Source organism: Sapajus apella, unplaced genomic scaffold, assembly GCF_009761245.1.
Source record: "Sapajus apella isolate SASKATOON/1434 unplaced genomic scaffold, GSC_monkey_1.0 scaffold147, whole genome shotgun sequence".
NCBI classification, from domain to species: Eukaryota; Metazoa; Chordata; class Mammalia; order Primates; family Cebidae; genus Sapajus; species Sapajus apella.
The window spans coordinates 278,273-299,779 of record NW_022437087.1 but is presented as its reverse complement, the minus strand read 5'-3'; the positions used below and the strand labels follow the sequence as shown (position 1 = coordinate 299,779).

Genomic DNA, 21,507 nt, shown 5'->3' with positions numbered 1-21,507 from the left:
GCTCTGTCACCAGGCTGGAGTGCAGTGGTGTGATCTTGGCTCACTGCAACCTCTGTCTCCCATGTTCAGCCTCCTCAGTAGCTGGGACTACAGGTGTGTGCCACTACGCCCAGCTAATTTTTTGTATTTTAGTAGAGACGGGGTTTCACCACGGCCAGGGTGGACTCGATCTCCTGACCTTGTGATCCGCCCACCTTGGCCTCCCAAAGTGCTGTCATTACAGGCGTAAGCCACCGTGCCCAGAGAGACAGAATGTTTTATAGTGGGACAAAAAGAAGACAGTGTTTCTTATTAGTGGCAGAAAGAAAAGTGTTGCAAGAGCGGGTTTGGGGCGGGTAAAATAGACGGAACATATTTACACTAAGAAATACTGGTGGTTTATTTGAAACTGAGTGTCCAATATTTCTTCTCTTTTCTTCTTCATTTTTTTTTTTTTTTTGAGATGAAGTTGTCCAAGCTGGAGTGCAGTGGTGCGGTCTCAGCTCTCTGCAGCCTCCAACTCCCGGGTTCAAGCGATTCTTGTGTCTCAGCCTCCCAAGTAGCTGGGATTACAGGCGTGAGGAACCACGCCTGGCTAATTATTGTATTTTTAGTACAGATGGGGTTTTGCCATGTTGGCCAGGCTGATCTCAAACTCCTGACCTCAAGTGATCTGCCCACTGCAGCCTCTCAAAATGCTGGGATTCTAGGCGTGAGCTGCCGCGCCCAGCCCACTATTTGTTTTTGCTAAATCTGGTAACCTTAAGCGGAGACCACCTTTGGTTTTGGTGGGAACTAAGATGAGACTGTTTCTCAGGGGGGAGGAAGCAGGAGTTATGGGTCCAGGAATAGCTTCATGGGGGAACAGTGCTTCCCAGGGGTAGGGACAGAGGACAGGTGGTTTCTCAGGGCAGTGAAGGGAAGCACACGAGGGACAAGCTGATACAGCACCTTGCAGAGGGCAAAGGGGAAAGGATGCTTTGTGGAGAAAAGAAGAGGCTTTTCCATGGAGAAAACTTTCATGGCGGGAAGGAGGGGAAGACTGTGAAAGAGTGACTGTGGAAAATGCTTTTATTTCATGGCCGCTGAGGTCAGACTGTAGGAACAGTGGTTCAGAGTGGAGTGGAGCAAACTTCAAGGACCTCAAACCAGACTTTCCGGAATCTGTTCCTGACTCTTGCCCCGCTCATGCCTGGTCTCATGTAGTTTTGGCCACTGGTGTGGTAAGTCCACATGGCCCAGGGAAGACTTTGTGTGGCTGCTGCACGTGCCTGACAGTCCACAGGCTGCAGAGTAGGGCCTTTTGGAAGAAATGGCTCTTGTAGGCCCTCATAGCTCATTTAGGAAGGGACCAGGCTGGTGGCCAAGTCAGTGTGCAAATCTGGCATCTCTGCCTATGTGGTGAGGAACCCCAAACCAGATGGTGGCATCCTCCTGGTAGGGCCAGAAGGGGAAGGGCCACCTCTTCCTTACCTCCCAAAGGTAGGAGGAGGGGCTCAGGCAGTGTGGTACTTGAGAGTTGTCTGTGGTGGTTCCACTGCTCCTACGAAAACCTCATGGTTAGGCCGGGTCGGTGGCTCATGCCTGTAATCCCAACACTTTGAGAGGCCGAGGTGGGCAGATCATGAGGTCAGGGGTTCAAGACCAGACTGGCCAACATGGTGAAACCCCGTCTCTACTAAAAAATACAAAAATTAGTTGGGCATGCTGGCTCTTACCTGTAATCCCAGCTCCTTGGGAGGCTGAGGTAGGAGAATTGCTCGAACTGGGACCTGGGAGGGGGAGGTTGCGGTGAGCCAAGATCGCACCACTGCTCTCCATCCTGGGCTACAGTGAGACTCCATCTCAAAAAAAAAAAAAAAAGGAAAAAGAAAAGAAAGAAAACGAAAAAAACACCACAAAACAAAATCAAAAACCTTATTTCTTTTTTCTTTTTTTTGTTTTTTTGAAAAATTTTTTAATTTAAAAAAAGGTTGAATAGGTTATACATGTGAAACGTGTTTAACATCTATGTATACTTTTAAGCTGTTAGTTTTTAGTGGATGAATTGGATTTTTTTTTTTTTTTTGAGACAGGGTCTTGCTGTTTGTCACCCAGACTGGAGTGCCATGGCATGACTGTGGCTCACTACAGCCTTAGCCACCTGGGCTCAAGTGATCCTCCTGCCTCACCCTCCTAAGTCCCATGCCTCAGACTATAGGCATGTGCCACCACACCTGGCTATTCTTTTTCTTTTTTTAAAAGTTTTTGTAGAGACAGTTCTCACTATGTTGCCCAAGCTGGTCTTGAACTCCTGGGCTCGATTGATTCTCCTGCCTTGGCCTCCCAAAGTGCTGCCATTGCAGCTATGAGCCACTATGCCTGGTCTGTTTATTCATACTCTTATCCTGCCCAATTTCTTTGGAAAAAAAGTTATTTTTTTGATTTAAAAAAAAGTAGTCATAGTAGAAAATATGGAGGAAACTCTAAAAACTTGAAGTGGGAAGTAAAGGTCGGGCACAGTGGCTCACTCCTGTAATTCCAGCTCTTTAGGAACCTGAGGCAGGTGGATCACCTGAGGTCAGGAAAGCCTGGTCAACATGGTGAAGCCCCATCTCTACTAAAAAAAATACAAATGAAATTTAGCTGCGGGTGGTGGCAGGTGCATGTAACCCCAGCTACTCAGGAGGCTGAGGCAGGAGAATCACTTGAACCCAGGAGGCAGAGAGTGCAGTGAATTGAGATTGTGCCATTGCACTCCAGCCTGGGTGATAAGAGGGAAACTCCATCTAAAAAAAAAAAAAAATAAGAAAAAAAGAAAGTAAAAAAAATCTACCATCCAGAGATGACCATCATCCAAGAGATGAAAGGACATCTTGTTGTATCTACCAATCTTTTTTATGTGTATATGTAGTTTCTCAAACATTTTTTTTTTTTTTTCTGAAATGGAGTCTTGCTCTGTTGCCTAGGCTGGAGTGCAGTGGCATGGTCTTGGCTCAAAGCAACCTCCACCTCCTGGATTCAAGCGGTTCTCCTGCTTCAGCCTTCCGAGTAGCTGGGATTACAGGCACCTGCTACCACGCCTGGCTAATTTTTTTTGTATTTTTAGTAGAGATGGAGTTTCACCATGTTGGCCAGGTTGGTCTCGAACTGCTGAACTCATGATCCGCCTGCCTCGGCCTCCCAAAGTGCTGGGATTTCAGGTGTGAGCCACTGTGCCTGGCCCAGTTTTTAAAATATAACTGTCCAAATTTCTGAGGGTTTTTTATGTTTTGTTTTTTGAGATGGAGTCTCTCTGTATCGCCGAGGCTGGAGTACAGTGGTGCAATCTCGGCTCACTGCACCCTCCGCCTCCTGGGTTCAAGCACTTCTCCTGCCTAACTCTCCCCAGTAACTGGGATTACAGGTGCATGCCACCATGCCTGGCTAATTTTTGTATTTTTAGTACAGACGGGGTTTTGCCACATTGGCCAAGCTGGTCTCAAACTCCTGACCTCATGATCTGCCCGTCTTGGCCTCCTAAAGTGCTAGGATTACAGGTGTGAATATCCTGCTTTCTTTACTTCTCATCATTTCATGAGCATTTTCCATAATTTCTAGAAAAATCGTCGAAAAAACTTTAATGACTATAAAAGACGGCATAGTATGAATATCTTAACCTTTTTTCTATAGTGTTTATGCTTTCCTTCCCTAGTCTAAGATTAAGTAGTAATCTGTATTTTCACTAATTGTTGTTGTTTGAATTCTTTCTTTTGATTTTTAAATTAATCTGAAATTTGTTTGGGTGTATAATATAGCATTAGTCTCTGGTTTGATGTTTGACTAACAAATAGGTAATTTTCCTCAACATTATTTGTGGAATATTCAAACCGTATCTATATTTTGTTTTTCATTCTTGATATACTAATTCTTATATACACTAGAGTCAATTTTAATTCCTACATATACATCTATTATAATCCGTGAATCTGTTTGTTGATTTTTTTACAAGACAAACTTGTTTTAATTTTTATGGGTTTGATTTCTGGCAGGGCAAGTTCTTCTCTTATCCTTCTTTAAAATTTTTTCTCCACTATTATCTCTTGTTTATTCCTCTAGGAAAACTATAGCATCATTGAAATTCTTCAAACTTTCAGATAGCATTGTTTTTTACTATTTTTTTGTTCACCATTTTTTAACAAGTCATGAATTATATTTAATAAGATTATAAAACCTGTTAAATCCTTTCATGGATAACTAAAGGCATATCTGTATTTTGAATGGGCTTCTAGTAAAACTTTGGAAAAACCAGTACCTTAATATTTAGCTTTCTCATTTGTGAGCACTGTGTCTATTCTCATGATCCAAATATTCTTTCTTATCTCTTTACTTCTTTTTTTTTTTCCCTGTTTTTCTTTCTTCCCCGTGCCCCAAGTTTTTGCTGAATCTCATCTCTTTTTAAGTTCTCTTTTTTTGTTCCTTTGAGCCCAGCATGTCTCTTGTTAGGGTTTGTTACTTTAAGGGCCCCTATTTCTGGGATCTGATGCCAGTGTCCCCTTACTGTGTCTTGATTTTCTTTCCAGGGAGTAAGGAGGACCTTTGGAAGCTTGAGTGAGGCTTCTTTCCTGGGTATGGATGAGGGACAGATGGTAGAGCTGGCGCCTCTTGGGTTGTTAAGAACCCTGCTTCTCCTGCAGCCCAGGAATGCTGTTCAGACAGCGCTTTCTCTGGGCAGGAGGTAGCCAATGAATAGAAACGGGCCTTCAATGCCCTTCAAGGCTGCTTTTTAGTGCCCTAACTTGAGATTTTCTTCCGGGACTGCCTCACATCTCTGGAGCTGAGGTACATGGGGGAACATGGTAGAATGCCCCATCTGCCAAAATCCTTGGAGGGGACCGTGTAGGTGTGGGAGAGCCCTGCTGAATGCGTTGAGACCTAAGTGTCTCTTTTTGAGAATACTTGAAGGTCCTGAGGATGATCATCCCAAGGTGTGGGAACTCTCCTCTCACAATCAAGGCTCTTTAGTTTTCAGGGAGGACATGAATATAAATACCTTTTGAGAGCTGTTGAATGGTGGGGGATTGAGGAGAGACATGATGCTTGCCTTGAGGAATAGTCTGCTGAATTGAGGGGACTGGACTCACTAGAAAGAAGTGCCACAGGATGTGGTGAATGATGACAACAGTGGACTTCCAGAGAGGGAGAACAGCATGGCCTAGAGTCCCCAGGGAAGGCATCTAGGAAGGGGGCAGACTGGTTGGCATCATGTATGGCTTTATTATGGGAAATGCCATATTAGAAAAACATTCAATATAATTTTTAAAATGTAAAAGAGAATATTCCCAGGTAGAAAGGAATTAGGTGAAAGAGAAAAAGGGAGACATTCTGGGAAGGATGAATAGCATGAAGCAAAGGTGAGGTTGTGGGCTGGAGAGGGAGCGCAAAACCAGCGTGTCCCGATTTTGATGCCGAAATGCATTGAAAGCTCAGCATTTTTCCTTCCTATGTCTTGTGTACTGCGCCGGTTTGTTTAGCACCAACTGTCACATTATCTAAGGCCAGGAGTGATACAGAAAAGGAAGAGAACTAACAATAATAAAATATCAGCTTCTAGGAGCACTGGGTTAGATAATTCAACTACTGAGGACAACTAGAAAAGCTAGACAAAATATAAAAATATCTTCTTGAAGGCGTTGGAGAGCTAACACAGAGAAGAATTACCGGGCCAGGATCTGGGCGGAGATAGGAATCTGGAATGGTAGGCCCAGCATTTGGCACAGGTTTTGTCCTGGGAGATATTTTCTATGCCAGAAGAGGAGAATGAGAGACTGAGCAATAGTTTAGACGGTCTCATGAGACTAAGAAGACAAAAATTAGAGTCCATAGTCTTAAGAGTGGGAGCCCTTGTAAGCCCCCTGGGCGTTGGGTTTGTACCCTCGGAGAAAGGGGAATCAAGTAAATTACTTTCACGGTATTGAGGTATTGGTGAGCTCCAAGCCATGTGGGTGACTAAAAAACATCTCAGTCCCTGAAATTAGAATAAGGTGGTTCAAGATACCTAGTGCCCCCAGGCACCTGGCAGAAGCAAACAAAAGTCATATTTGGAGGATGACAGCATCATCTTAAGACTCAAATTATTTTTAAAAAGTGTTTCAAATATAATACTCAGCACAAAATGAAGATAAGTCCACAGAACATAGAAATTGGCCCACAGGCTGCCGGACGCAGTGGTTCACACTTGTAACCCCAGTACTTTAGGAGGCCGAGGTGGGCAGATTACTTGAGGCCAGGAGTTTGAGACCGGCCTGGCCAATATGGCAAAACCCCGTCTCTACTAAAAATATAAAAATTAGCCAGGTCTGGTGGTGCAGGCCTGTAATCCCAACTACTTGGGAGGCTGAGGCATGAGAATTGCTTGAACCTGGGAAGCAGAGGTTGCAGTGAACTGAGATCATGCTATTGCACTCCAGCCTGAGTGACAGAGCGAGATTCTGTCTCATAAATAAATAAATTGGCCCACATGTTTCCAACTGTTGGAATTATCAGTCATAAATTGTAAAATTAAAACTAGTTTACCTCCTTTATATGTTGTCTTTTTAAAAAGACAAGATTGCAAATTTCACTAAAGAACTAGAAACTGTAAAAAGTGGAAAAGACTTGAAAATGAACCAACTAGAATTCCAGAACTGAATGCTACAATAGCTCATATTTGTTGTTTATTACGGTTATGACAGTTTTTTTTTCTAGATAAGATGGAGTAAATACACTCCATTCTGTATCCTCCAAAATTTAGGCAAAATGTGTGGTGCACCTACTTGACAACTTTGAGAAGCAAACAGTAGCGGACAAATTGGGGATGATGGCCAGAACTCAAAGTATCACTGAAACTACAGTGTTTACTTTTTTTTTTTTTTTTTGCCCTTCTGGCATTTCCTGGCCTGGTCTTAATGCTGTCTGAAACCCTGAGGTAAACATTAACATGGGCAGAGAGAGCTCCAGGAGAAGCCCTCTAGATTAGACTTCAGGAATGGAAAAGAGATTTCTTGGCCGTGACAATGGCAGTAGCAGAGGCCACAGCTGCCTAAAACTTTGAAAGAAAAGAATCTTCCCCTCCAGTCAGAGGAGCTGTGATCCTAAAAGAGTGGGACAAGCCCCTGTTTCTTTTTCTTTTCCTCCTTGGCCTCTTCCTTTGTCCGTATCACAGGCTCATGTGTGAAAGTATGTGGCAGAGAGGGGTAAAGGAAGCTCCAGCTAGCCATTTGGCCAGAGGACTGAGAAAGGGGGGCCCTATAGGGGGAGCTACGGAGAGGGAAAAGCTTGGGAAAATGACGTCTGAGAATCATTAATGACCTCTGGGTTTATAAACTCTTTATAAATTTCTGGACCTATTCCCAAGCTGTTCCTGCATGGATCTGATTCTGAACAGCATATACAAAACTTTGAGGATGAAATACTTTGAGAATAAAAAAGTTTGAGAATAAAAACATTAATGAACCATCATTCAAGTCCCACACTGACCACTGGGTGGCACACACACTGGGCAGGTCTAAATAACACTGCAGGCTGGGCATGGTGGCTCACGCCTATAATCCCAGCACTTTGGTAAGCTGAGGCAGGCAGATCACTTGAGGTCAGAAGTTCAAGACCAGCTTGGCCAACATGGTAAAACCCTGTCTCTACTAAAAATACAAAAAAAAAAGTAGCCAGGCATGGTGGCACATGCCTGTAGTCCTAGCTACTTGAGAGGCTGGGTGGGAGAATTGCTTGAACCCGTGAACCTGGGAGGCAGAGGTTGCAATGAGCCGAGATCGTGCCATTGCACTCCAGCATGAGTGACAGAATAAAACAAAACAACAACAACAAAAACAAATAGCACCAGAAAGTCTTGGAAAATGGAACTGACATTGAAACTATAACCTCAGAGGCCTGAATGGAATTTGTAGCCTGAACATGACCAGGCAGATTGCTTCCTAAGACAAAAATGTTAACCGTCTCCATAAGATTTAAATAAGAATCAGACTCTTATAATATTTAAAATGTCCAAATATAATAAAAATTACATGGCATATGAAAAATCATGAAAATCTCCACTTGCATGGAAATATAATCGAAGAGTGCCAATGCCACAATGACACAGATGTTAGGGTCATCCGACTTTAAAGGAGCTACTATAAAAATGTGACAAGGAAGGGTGAATACTTTGGAAACAAATGGAAAGATAGAAAGTCTCAGCAAAGAGGTTAAAGACTAGCCTGGGCAACATGGCGAAACCCTTTCTTTATAAAAAATACAAAAAAATTAACTGGGCGTGGTGGCACTTGCCTGTAGTCTGAGCTACTTGTGGGGCTGAGGTGTGAGGATCGTGTGAGCCCAGGATGTCGAGGATGCAGTGAGCTGAGATCACGCAACTGCACTCCAGCCTGGACAAAGTGAGACCCTGTCTCAAAATTTAAAAAAGAGGTAAAAGATATGCAGACACAGATATTTTATTTTATTTTTATTTTTTTGAGATGGAGGTTTGCTTTTGTTGCCCAGCCTAGAGTGCAATGGGATGATCTCGGTTCACTGCAACCTCCACCTCCTGGGTTCAAGAGATTCTCCTGCTTCAGCCTCTTGAGTGAGTAGCTGGGATTACAGACATGCACCACTACACTCAGCTAATTATATATTTTTAGTAGAGATGGGATTTCACTGTGTTGGCCAGGCTGGTCTTGAAATCCTGACCTCAGGTGATCCACCTACCTCAGCCCCAAATGTGAATTTTAGAACTTAAAATTGCAATAACTGAATTAAAAGACTCACTGGTTGAGTATAACAGCGGAATGATAGATGGCAGGAAAAAGTCAGCGAACTTGAAATTAAAACAATAGAAATTATTCAGTCTGAACACAGACACGCACACACACACACACACACACAGAGGAAGGGAAGAGAGAGGGGGAGAGAGAGAAAGAGAGAACAAATCAGAAAAATAAATGAACAGAGCCTCAGAGACTATTAGACTCAAAAAGTCTAATATTTGTTTCACTGGATAGTCAGAAAGAAAATGAGAAAGATAGTGGTGCAGAAAAAAATATCTGAAGAAATAATGACTGAAGACTTTCCAAATTTGGCAAAAGATACAAACCTATAGATCAAGAACTTCAGCAAACCCTAAACAGGATAAACCCATAGAATTCCACTTCCAGAAACCTCATAGCCAAACTGTTGGAAAGTAAAGGCAATTAAAAACTCTTGGAAGTAGCCAGAGAAACATGCTACCTTATTTGTAGGAGAGCAATGATTTGAATGACAGCAGATTTCTCATCAGAAACAATGGAGGTCAAAAGGAAGTAGAACAATATTTTTTTTTTAATGCTGAAAAAAGAACTTTTAATCTATAATTCTACATTTAACAAAAATATCTTTAAGTATTGAAAGTGAAATAAAGATATTCTCAGATAGTGGAAAGACAAAGAGACTACATTGTCAGCAGACCTGTTCTAAAAGAATTGCTAGGCTGGGAGTGGTGGCTTATGCCTGTCATCCCAGCACTTTGGGAGGCTGAGGCAGGCGGATCACCTGAGGTCAGGAGTTTGAGACCAGCCTGGCCAACATGGTAAAACCCCGTCTCTTCTAAAAATGCAAAAAAATTAGCCAGATGTGGTGGCAGGCACCTTAATCCCAGCTACTCATGAGGCTGAGGCAGGAGAATCGCTTGAAGCCAGGAGGCAGGGGTTGTGGTGAGCTGAGATCATGCCCTTGCACTCCAGCCTGGGTGACAGTGCCAGGCTCTGTCTAAAGAAAACAAAACAAAACAAACAAAAAACCAAACCAAAACAAACAAAAAACGAATAAAAAAAGAATTGCTGAGGTAAATTTTTCATGCAGAAAGGAAATGATACCAGAAGGAAACTTGAAATATCAAGAATGAAGGAAGGGCAATGGAAATGGTAAATACCCTTGTAAATATAATAGATTATTCCATCTTGATTTCTTTGCAATATGTTTGAAGGTAAAAAGGAAAAAAAAAAGGAAAAAAAAACATTGTCTGCCAGACATTTTAAAAAAATGTATACAAATGTAATATATAAGACAAATACAACATAAAGGGGCAAAGAGACCTATATGGTGGTGAGATTACTGCATGGCACTTGAAGTGGTAAAGTATAATAAAGTTAGGTGTATATGTTATAAGCCCTATAGCAACAACAGAAATACTGTACAAAGAGATACAGTAAGAATCAAACTATATAAGTTAAAGTGGAATACTAAAAGATGTTCTGATCTCAAAGAAGGCAAGAACAGGGAAACACAGGAAGGATAAACAGGAAACAAATGGAAAACAAATAATAAAATGATTTACCAAAATCTAGACATATGCCTAATTATATTAAATATAAATGGTCTAAGAACATCAATTAAATGACAGATTGTGCGACAGAACCAGAAAAACTTTCCTAACTCTATGCTGTTGATAAGAAATCCTCTTCATACTGAGAAGTGGGGCAAGAAAAGGAAAAAAAAAAGAAATCCTCTTCAAATATGATGATATAGGTCAGTTACAATTAAAATAATAGAAAAATTTATGCCCTGTAAACACTTATCAGATGAAAGCTGGAATTGCCATATTAATATCAGACAGAATAGACTTCTGAGCAAAGAAAATTACTAAGGGAAAAATAGTGAACTATCTAATGATAAAAGGGTCAATTCAATAAGACATAACAATAAAAAATGTGTATGCACCTAACAACATACCTTCCAAATATATGAAGCAAAACCTGACAGAGCTGGAGAAATAGACAAAACAACAATTATAGTTGGAGATTTTAACACTCCTTTCTCTCAGTAATCAATAGAAACTAGTAGACAGAAAATCAGTAAGGATATAAAAGAACTGAACAGCATTATAAACCAACCCTGTCTAGTAGACATATATAGAATACTGTATGTAACAACTGAATATTCTTTTTAAGCGCATATAAAATATTCACCAAAATAGATCTCATTCTGGGTCATAATATGTAAATCTTAACAAATGTGAAATAATTGAAGTAATGCGAAGTATGCACTCTGACCAAAATGAAATTAAACTGGTAATAAATGGCGGAAAGATAATAGGAAAATTTTCAAACACTTTTAAATTAAAGAAGATACTTTTATGGGCCAAGAAACAAGTCCTAAGGGCAATTAGAAAACATTTTAAATTGAACGAAAGTGAAAATGTAACATACCAAAATGTTGGATGCTGCTAAATCAGTGCCTTGAGGAATATGTATTATTAATATAAGCATTAAAATGTTTATATTAGAAAAGAAAAAAGATCTAAAATATCAACAACCTAAGTTCCCACCTTAGAAAACTTTTTGGAAAAAGAGAAGAATAAACCCAAAGCAACAGGTAGAAAAGAACAGAAAATAATAAAACTAAAAACAGGAAAGCTGTGGAGAAAATGAACCCAAAGCTGGTTATTTGAAAAGATCACTAATATCAATAAACCTCTGGCAAGACTTACAAAGAAAAAAAAACACAAAAAATACAAGTATTAAGAATGAAAGCGGGGATATCACTGTGGACCCTGTAAGGATTGAAAGGGCAAAAAAAAAAAGGAGGGTGGCTACTATGAAAAACTGCACATCAGTTTAACAACTTGGATGTAATAGAGCAATTCTTTAAAAATTACAAACTACCAAAACTTATGCAAAAAATGACTGCCCTGCCCATCCCAGTTAAGGTCCTGGTTTTGTCCCTTGCCCCCCGAAGCCAGCACTCTGGGGCCATGCCCCCTTAGAGGGTTATAAACCATACTACTTTTCGTTCAGTTGTTCTTTCCTGTGAGCCTCCTGTGTGTTTGGCACTGTGAAGGATGCCAAGGTGAATAAAACTTTCTTTTAAAATTTTTATGTTTTTATTTTCAGAGACAGGATCTCACTCTATTGCCCAGGCTGGAGTGCAGTGGTGTGATCATTGCTTACTGCAGCCTCGAACTCCTGGGTTCAAGCAGTCCTCCCACCAGAGTAGCTAGGACTGCAGACATATGCCACCACACCTGGCTAATTTTTATTTTTTATTTTTTATTTTTTTTGTAGAGACAGGGTCTTGCTGTGTTGCCAGGCTGGTTTTGAACGTTTGGCCTCAAGCAATTCTCCTGCAATGGCCTCCCAAAGCACTGGAATTATAGACATGAGCAACCATACCTGGCCATAGACTGGGTCCTTAATATCTGAGAATTTATGAGGGAAGAGGGAGAGACAGGATGGCAAATTAAACCTACTAACGTTCCTTGTAGTAAAAAAGCTTACATAGAGCCAGCTAGGTTCAGTCCACTCACACCATGTTTATTTTTAAGAAATATATGATATTCCACCAGGCGTGGTGACTCTTGCCTGTAATCCTAGCAATTTGGGAGGCCAAGGCAGGTGGATCACCTGAGGTTGGGAGTTGGAGACCAGCTTGACCAACATGAAGAAACCCCATCTCTACTAAAATTAGCCAGGCATGGTGGTGCATGTCTGTAATCCCAGCTACTCAGGAGGCTGAGGCAGGAGAATCGCTTGAAGCTGGGAGGCGGAGGTTGCAGTGAGCCAAGATCGTGTCATTGCACTCCAGCCTGGGCAACAAGAGCGCGCACGCATGCACACACACTCACACAGACACACACACACACACAGACACACACCCTCTCCCCCATAATGTTTAGTTAGAGGGGTCAGCCCTTGTAGAAGTGTACAGAGAATAGCCAGTCATCCACCATGTATTTATTGATTTCCCACTCCTAGGCCCGTACTGGGCCCTCTTCAGAGGGGAAGAGTTCACAGATTAGCAAGTGACATACACATGAAATAAATAACTACCATATGCATGAAGTAACACAGAATGGGAATATAATGATGGAAGTAGGTACATTTGCTGTGGGGGCCACTAACGTTTTTCGGGGTAGAGAACTCAGGAAGTCTTTAAAGAAGAAAAGAAACTCGAATGAGGTCTTCAGGGTTGAGAAGGAGTCCTTGAGGTGAGGAAGAAGAAAGGTGAGAATGTCTAAAAATACAAAAAGGAATTATGAAATGGCACAGTTGTCAGTACAGTTAAGTTAGTGTTGGGTGGAGGGACCCAACAGATGAAGCTGGAGAGACAGACCTGGGACTCTCGCTGAGGGACAGGCCTCACTGATCACACAAGGGTTTACTTCCTTATATATTTTCATTTTTAATTGTATTTTTGTTAAACATGTGTCACATGCACAATGTATAAAATTCAAGAAGTAGAAAAGTTATATAGAGAATATTAAGCCTCCTACCTTCCCTATCCCTGCAGCTGAGGTCCTCTTCCTGAAGTCAGTTGCCAAAGCTGGTTTCTTGGGCATCCTTCCAGAGCTATTTTCTTTACAATTGCATCGCTTCTTGGCCTTTTGGCTAAGATCAAGTGCAAATATGTGTGTATGTCTGTGTATTTTCCACACAGAGGTTGCATATCATATTATACTTTCCGTCCTTTACCTTCCTTTTTTATTTGGATATTTGTTTTATTTATTTGGAATACGGATATACTATAATTCACTGGATCAGTCCTGTATTGGTGGAATTTAGGTGATTTCTAATCTATTGCTGTTATAAACATAAACAATGCTGTAGTACATATCCTTGTATATAAGCCCATCTGCACATGAAAGTATTCCTGTACGATAAATTCCTAGGAATGGAATTTTTGGGTTAAAGAGTATAAGTTTTTTTTTTTTTTTTAAGATGGAGTCTTGCTCTGTTGCCCAGGCTGTGCAGTGGTGTAGTCTTCACTTGCTGCAACCTCTGCCTCCCTGGTTCAAGTGATTCCCCTGCCTTAGCCTCCGTAGTAGCTGGGACTACAGGTGTGCACTACCATGCCCAGCTAAAGATGGGGTTTCACCATGTTGTCCAGGATGGTCTCAATCTCCTGACCTTGTGATCCGCCTGCCTTGGCCTCCCAAAGTGCTCGAATTAGAGGTGATTAGAGGTGTGAGCCACCACACCTGGCCGAGTATAAGTATTTTTAGTATAATAAATAATGCCAAATTGCTGTCTGTAGAGGTTGTGCGATGCCTGTAACCCTGGCCAGGAGAATACAGCTGTCCCCTTATCCACAGAAAATACCTTCCCAGATCCCCAGTGGATGCCTGAGCCTGCAGATAGTACCAAACTACACACACACACCCACACCCACCCACACACACACACAGTGTTTTTTCCTATACATACATAACCTGTGATAAAGTTTAATGTATAAATTAGGCACAGTAAGAGATTAACAACAGTAACTAATTATAACATAGAACAACTGTAATCATATGCTGATATCACTACTCTTGAGCTTTGGGGCCATTTATTAAGTAAAATAATGGTTACTTGCACACAAGCCCTGAGATGCCAGGACAGTTGATCTGATAACTGAGATGGCTACTTAATGGGTAGTGGGCAGCCCAGTGTATACCTTGTGGCTATCTGAACAAAAGGCTGTTTCACATCCCAGGGGTGGGGGGCATGAGAATTAATCATGCTGCTCAGAACAGCACCAAGTTTATCATTTGCTTTTGCTTTTTACTTTGGTTAATCTTTAAAACTCTCCCAAGGCAGCGATCATGGATTACTGTGTCATGTAATTCCTAAGTCTTGTATCTCCCCAGGAACACATAGTGCCATCGAGTGCCATGGCATCCTGTAGAGAACTTCCATCTTTGGTCACAGTGTTAAGAGCTCTTGGTTTCATAGCCTCTTTGAAATGACCTATAAAATGTATCAGTTGTTTATTTCTGGAATTTTTCATTTAATATTTTCAGACCAAGATTGGCCACAGTTAACTGAAACCAGGGAAAGCAACACCGTGAATAAGAAGGGGCTACTGTCTAATTCAACTTTTTGCTCTTTGAAGCTAGGGCTTTAGGCTTTATCCTGTCAGTGATGGTAAGCCATTGAGAGGTTTTTAAGCAGGGGAGTGTTACGGTCAGGTTTGTGTTTTGGAAAGGTCTCTTGGGCTGCAGTGAGGAAAAGAGTTTAGCAGAGGCCAAGATCAGAGTCATGGATACCAATTAGGTTTCATGGTAGTCCAGGCAAGTCCAAGTTCTGTCTTTGGCAGCTCCGCTTAGGCAGTTGGCAGTGGTGATGAAGGAGACAGATATTAAGATAATGAAGAAGTAGGTTCCATAGCACTGAGGGATTGATCTGGCCGAGAGTGGGTTAGGGGTGAGCATAGCTTTAATCAAGAAGTTCGATTTCCATGAGTCTTGTGAACAGCAATGGGCTTATATGCATAGTCTGCACCTTCTTTATAGATCTGTAGATCTTATGTCTTTATTAATATTTTCTAATTCTAAAATATCAAAAGATGAAAAAGAAGGCTCTAATATATTACTAATTACTTTTGTTGGCACCAAGACATTTTTGTCTGTTAATATCTGGCTGTCAGAGAACTTTAAAGAGCATTTTTTAAGATTCTTTAGTTAGGCCGGGTGCAGTGGCTCACACCTATAATTCTAGCACTTTGGGAGGCCAATGCGGGTAGATCACTTGAGGCCAGGGGTTCAAGACCAGCCTGGCCAACATAGTGAAACCCATCTCTACTAAAAAATACAAAAATAAGCTGGGTGTGGTGGCACATGCCTGTAATCCCAGTTACTCAGGAGGCTAAGGCAGGAGAATCACTTGAACCCGAGAGGTAGGTGTTCCAATCAGCCAAGAGCGTGCCACTGCACTCCAGCCTGGGCAACACAGTGGGACTCCATCTGAAAAGGAAAAAAAAAGGTTCTTCAGTCAGCTGATAGTCCCAGCTATTTGGGAGGCGGAGGCAGGAGGATCACTTGAGCCCAGTAAGTTGAGGCTGTGATCCTGCCAGTGAATAGCCACTGCACGCCAGTCTGGGCAAGATGGGAAGAATCTGTCTCAAAAAAAAAAATTCTTCAGTCAGACTCATTCCTGACATTCACCAAACTCTTTAATTTTTCCCACATCCGTACCATTCATTTGAAATTCTGAATTTAGGCTGGGGTGCAGTAGCTCACACCTATAATCTTAGCACTTTGGGAGACTGAGGTGGGAACATTGCTTGAGGCCAGGGGTTTGAGACTACCCTAGCCAATATGGCAAGACCCCATCTCTAATTTTAAAATGTAAAATCGATTTAAAATTTAAAAATTTAAAAAACAGGCCGGGCGCGGTGGCTCAAGCCTGTAATCCCAGCACTTTGGGAGGCCGAGGCGGGTGGATCACGAGGTCAAGAGATCGAGACCATCCTGGTCAATATGGTGAAACCCTGTCTCTACTAAAAAAGTACAAAAAATTAGCTGGGCATGGTGGCACGTGCCTGTAATCCCAGCTACTCAGGAGGCTGAGGCAGGAGAATTGCCTGAATCCAGGAGGCGGAGGTTGTGGTGAGCCAAGATCGCGCCATTGCACTCCAGCCTGGGTAACAAGAGCAAAACTCCGTCTCAAAAAAAAAAAAAAAAAAAAAAATTTAAAAAACAGAAAATTCCTAATTTAGTAAAGTAACTTTAAATTCTACACTTAATTTACATATATTTTAATTACGTTTATTTAAAAGTATTTCATTTAGGCTGGCCGTGGGCATAAACTTTGGGAGCCCAAGGCGGGCAGATCATGAGATCAGAAGTTCAAGACCAGCCTGGTCAATATGGTGAAACCCTGTCTCTACAAAAAATATAAAAATTAGCCAGGCATGGTGGCGCATGCCTGTAGTCCCAGCTACTCAGCCTGAGGCAGAAGAATCGCTTGAACCTGGGAGGCGATGATTGCAGTCAGCCAAAGATCATGCCACTGCACTCCAGCCTGGGTGACAGAGTAAAACTCCATCTCAAAAAAAAAAAAAAGTCTTTTGGGAACCGATTGCTTTGATTTTGTGTGTAGTTCTGGTATCTAAAAATATGTATATGTTATTATTCCAGTTTTATATAATACCATTAATTATTTCATCTGTTCACTGTTTCTATTAATTTTTTATGATGAAAAATGATAAAGTGTTTCACTTCTTCCGCGCCTTTTCTTTGTTCGTCTTCTATCTCATATTAGCCTAAAGTTTGATTTCTAAGTAATTATCTTTGTACAGGTGAATATCCTGTATTTCTGTTAGTTGGTTCTTCACCTTTGAGTAATGTCTTTGGTGCCAGGTGACACAGTCAAGGAAGGGACTTCACTTGGTATTTTCTTCCCCTTTCCACTTTTGTGCTGGTTGTGTTGTTTCTGTATCATCAGGGCATAGAATGTTGACATTCTGATTTGCCATTCTGAACCCCACTTGATTTTAGTCTTGCTTCTACAGTTACACGTCAATATGCGTGTATGTATGTTAATATAAGTGAAGTACATTCAGTGCTTACCATCAGCTCTTTTGCTGTTATTTCGTCAATCATCTTTTGGTTAACTACATTTGTTCCTTGGTGGCTTCCTCAAGCAGAGCTCATGGGAACAATATTCACTTAGTCCTTGTATGCTAAGACACAACGTTCTTAGCCTAGCAATTTTCTGGAGGTTTCTTCAGGAGTGTAGCTGCCGGTGTTTTCTGAGGTCTGCCTCTGCCATTCCATCTCCTCTCCCTGTCTGCTCTGCTCAGCTCCCCGTGTCTTTGGCCGATTTCCACCCAGGCCTCCATGACCCTGCAGCTCTTGCTGTCCGTGGACTTAAGGGGTTTATCGCCTCAGGATGAGTCCTTTGTCTACAGTAGCCGTGCCCTTGCCGGTGTCTTGAGACGTGCTGAACAGCGTCACTCCTCGCCCGCTGAGCTGTGGCCCAGTTCGTTCCCCGGTATCACTTTGCTCCTCCTCAGCTTCCCCGTGTCTGTGTCTGCCGGCTTTGGGCAACTGTTACCCTTTTGCTTGCTTTTTGAGACTGTAGGTTTTATTTGCCTCCAGTTTCACTAACAAAGGAGCTTGCTTTGTTTATTTCGTGTTTACTTGGTTAGTTTTGATGATATCTTGGAGGAGAAGAGGCAAATCACTGTTGTATGCCACCATGTTTGACAGGAAGTCCTTTAAATGTGGGTGGCAGTACGGTATAACAACAAAGAGCATGGGATTTGGAGCAGGGTACGCCTGCCTGCGAATCTGAACTCTGCCACTGACTGACTACCTGACGGTAGACAGATCACATACCTTCTTGTCATTGTTATCTCTAGAATGGGGCTGATTCCCCTAAGTATTCACACTGTATGAGGAGTAAGTGGGGTGATACATATCATATACAGGGACCTAGCATAGTGCTTTGCAAGTAGAGGTTCAGAAGAGTAACATAATGTTTCATTAATTCCCTGGCATAGATGCCATTCAGAATTACTTTAACCCTCTCTGTTTGGATGGCATCATGTTATTACCACTCACTCAGTGTTGCCATTGAGGCCATTATCGGAACACCCTTTGGCACCCCCTCACTTCACCCATAATTCTATACAAGGCAATGAGTGCCACAGGAGAAGGACAGATGGACTGCTCTGGGAACCCTGGGGAGAAAACAGTCTCCTTCAAATGGTCAGGGTTAGGGGCGGGATAACTCATGAGCGAGGGCTTTCAGGAAAGGCAGGATTTCGTCAGAAAGAGGTAGGAAGACCCAAGCTGGGTCTGGATGCCAGTCCAGATTCTGAGGTCAGAGATTAGGATGGGGTGGGCATGGGGCTTTGGGAATTTGTCACATGCCTTTGCCTTCCAACTTCCAGCAGGCCTGAGAAATCAGGCAGCAAGATTCCCATGAGAAGTTCTGGGTAAGGTCAGAGGAGGCTGGGATGCCAGATTGGAAAGAGATCTTGATGCACATGTAGTCAAATCCTTGCTTTTGTCCCCGTGTTCTCAGATCCTGGAGTCCCAGACAACCACGGCTCCTACTGTGTCGGCCAGCAGCAGCTCTGATGGAGCTTCCATCGGTTGTAGCACCTCTGGAAGTCAGGGTATCATTGAGCCCATGGATATGGAAACCCAGGAGGATGGGAGAACATCTGCTAACCAGAGAACTGGAAGCAAGAAGAATGTGCAGGCAGATGGGAAGATGCAGGTGGATGGAAGGACCGGGGGAGATGGAACACAGACAGCCCACCGGACACGGGAAGACAGGAAGACGCAAGTGGACCCTGGGATACAAGAAAGCGAGAGGCCACAGTCAGACAGAACTTCACAGAAGGGCGAGGTGACACAGGGAAGAGCAGAGACACAGCTGGAAGCAACACTGGCAGGTAGGAAGATACAGCAAGACAGGAAGTCCCAGGCAGATGAGGGCACGCAGGAAGACAGAAGGATACGGGAAGAGAAGGGGACGCAGTCACAGGGGAGCGCGCCCGCGGCCACAGCAGGTCCGTCAGAGCAGGAGGCGGTGACCAGCCTTGGCCCACCGTCCAGCGCCCACAAACTCCCACCTACAGAGGGACCCAGAGCTCCTCCGATTGTTGAATGTTTTGCGCAGACCCCAGAAGGGCCTTGTGTCCCAGAAACCCCTGGTTTCCTGCCCGGATCTGAGGAGGCAGCAGTAACAGCCTCTAGGAACCACCAGCAAAGCGTGCTGGGTCCCCTGTCAGGGAAGCTCAGGCTCCCAGCACAGCTGCCCCTCGAGGGGAGTGTGGAGCAGGTGGGAGGAGAGAGAGGCCGGGGGCCACAGTCGTCAGGCCCAGTCGAGGCCAAGCAGAAGGGCAGCCTGTTCCAGAGCTCCCAGGAGGAGCAACCGGGGGGACTGCTGTGTGTGGCTCGCGGTGGCTGTCCTCCAGCTGGCCTGAGCCAGGAGGTGCCCACAATACCTTCTCTTCCTGGAACTGGGCTGACTGCTAGTCCAAAGGAGGGGACGAGCAGCACCCCAACTTCTCCGCACGGGAGCACAGCTGCCTTCCTGCCCTCTGAGGACCAGACCCTGGTGAGTTCTGCCCCAACACTGCACCTGGGGCTGGAGACCCCCAGTCAGAGTCACCCACCAGAGACCATGGCCACCAGCAATGAGGGGGCCTGCGCCCAGGTACCAGATGTGGAGGGGCGGACCCCACGTCCCCGGAGCTGTGACCCTGGTCTCATCGATTCCTTGAAGAACTACCTGCTTCTGCTGCTGAAGCTGTCCAGCACAGAGACGAGCGGAGCAGGGGCAGAGTCCCAGGTGGGGGCGGCCGCCGGAGGTCTGGCGCCCTCAGCCACTCTGACCCCCACTGTGGAAGTGGCTGGGCTGAGTCCCCGGACTTCGAGGCGCATCCTGGAGCGTGTGGAGAACAACCACCTGGTACAGAGTGCACAGACCCTGCTGCTGAGCCCCTGCACCTCCCGTCGCCTCACTGGCCTCCTGGACCGTGAGGTGCAGGCTGGCCGCGAGGCCCTTGCTGCTGCCCGGGGCTCCTGGGGTCCTGGTCCCAGCCCCCTCACTGTCCCTGCCATTGTGGTAGATGAGGAGAGCCCTGGGCTAGCCTCAGAAGGATCCAATGAGGGTAAAGGAGAGGTTTCCCTTGAGGGGCCTGGCCTCCTGGGGGTCTCTCAGGAGAGTGGCATGGGTGGTCGGCTGGGGGAGGCGGGTGGGCAGGCAGCCCCTGGGCAGGGACCCTCAACAGTCAGCAGAGCCCAGGAACCCTCCCAAGGGGAGAAGGTCCCAGGGGAGGCTCTGACAGGTCTCCCGGCAGCTACACCTGAGGAACTGGCTCTAGGGGCCCGGAGGAAGAGATTTCTCCCTAAGATCAGAGCAGCAGGAGACGGGGAGGCAACCACGCCTGAAGAAAGGGAGAGTCCCACGGTTTCCCCCCGGGGGTCCAGGAAAAGCCTAGCGCCTGGGTCCCCGGGGACTCCAGGGCGGGAGAGACGCTCCCCTACGCAGGGCAGAAAGGCGAGCATGCTGGAGGTGCCTCGGGCAGAGGAAGAGCTGGCCGCAGGAGACCCGGGCCCCAGCCCCAAGGCCAGCGATCCCGACACAGAGCTGGCGCTGGATGAAGGCAAGCAGGAGGCACTGGCCAAGCCCAGGAAAGCCAAAGACCTGCTGAAAGGTGAGCAATGGGGCGGGAGGGGGTGGCTTCATCGAACAGGGCGCCATGGAGCCACGGAAAGCATGTGCTGCTAACATCCCTCCTCGGGATTCACAGATTACCTTGGGAAAGGGACCCTTATCTCACAGCCTTTGCAGTTCCGAAGGCCTAGTTCTTGTTTTGGTTCTGCCACTCCACAGAATGGAGATAACCACCACATCTGCAATGGCGTGAGGCTTAAACGGGCTGGAACAGATGAAGTGCCTGGCACGGGGCCTGGCTTCGGTAGCGTTCCAGCTCGGTCACTTCACCATTCATTCCCCCTTTACAGAGCTGTCACATGATTACAGAGAGGGGGACAGGATGCAAATGCAGGCTGCTAGAGTTAGGGACCTGAATGCAAACTGAAGTTCCTGTCCCAACTGCTGTCTGTGTCCTCAGCTGGGCCCCCCCGCCTGGGGTCAGGGTGCAGTAGGGGCTTCATTCTAGCTGAGATGCGTGTTTTGGGGGTCGGGATGGAAGCCCGGGATATGGGCAGCAGGCAGCTGGGGGCTGTGAGTAGTGGGTCTGTGTGGAGACTTGAATCCTGTTTTCTCCCAGCCTTTTCCACCAAGGCCATCCAGGAAAGCAAGGATATGGCCAGAG

At 44.6% G+C, this 21,507-nt stretch overlaps 1 protein-coding gene and 1 non-coding gene across 3 annotated transcripts in view; one reads left to right on the top strand and one right to left on the bottom strand.

Annotated features, from left to right (window-relative positions):
• Window positions 1-21,507, top strand: part of ALPK3 (alpha kinase 3) — a 57,445-nt gene that overhangs the window by 24,813 nt on the left and 11,125 nt on the right. For both annotated transcript variants that reach the window (XM_032264814.1, XM_032264815.1), the window contains one exon: window positions 18,738-20,883. In XM_032264814.1, the coding sequence (XP_032120705.1) occupies window positions 18,738-20,883 (2,146 nt within the window). The remainder of the gene's footprint in view (window positions 1-18,737; window positions 20,884-21,507) is intronic.
• On the bottom strand, window positions 14,557-14,674 carry LOC116541019. The gene has a single exon (XR_004264696.1). It is a non-coding gene; the product is annotated as a small nucleolar RNA SNORA25 (small nucleolar RNA).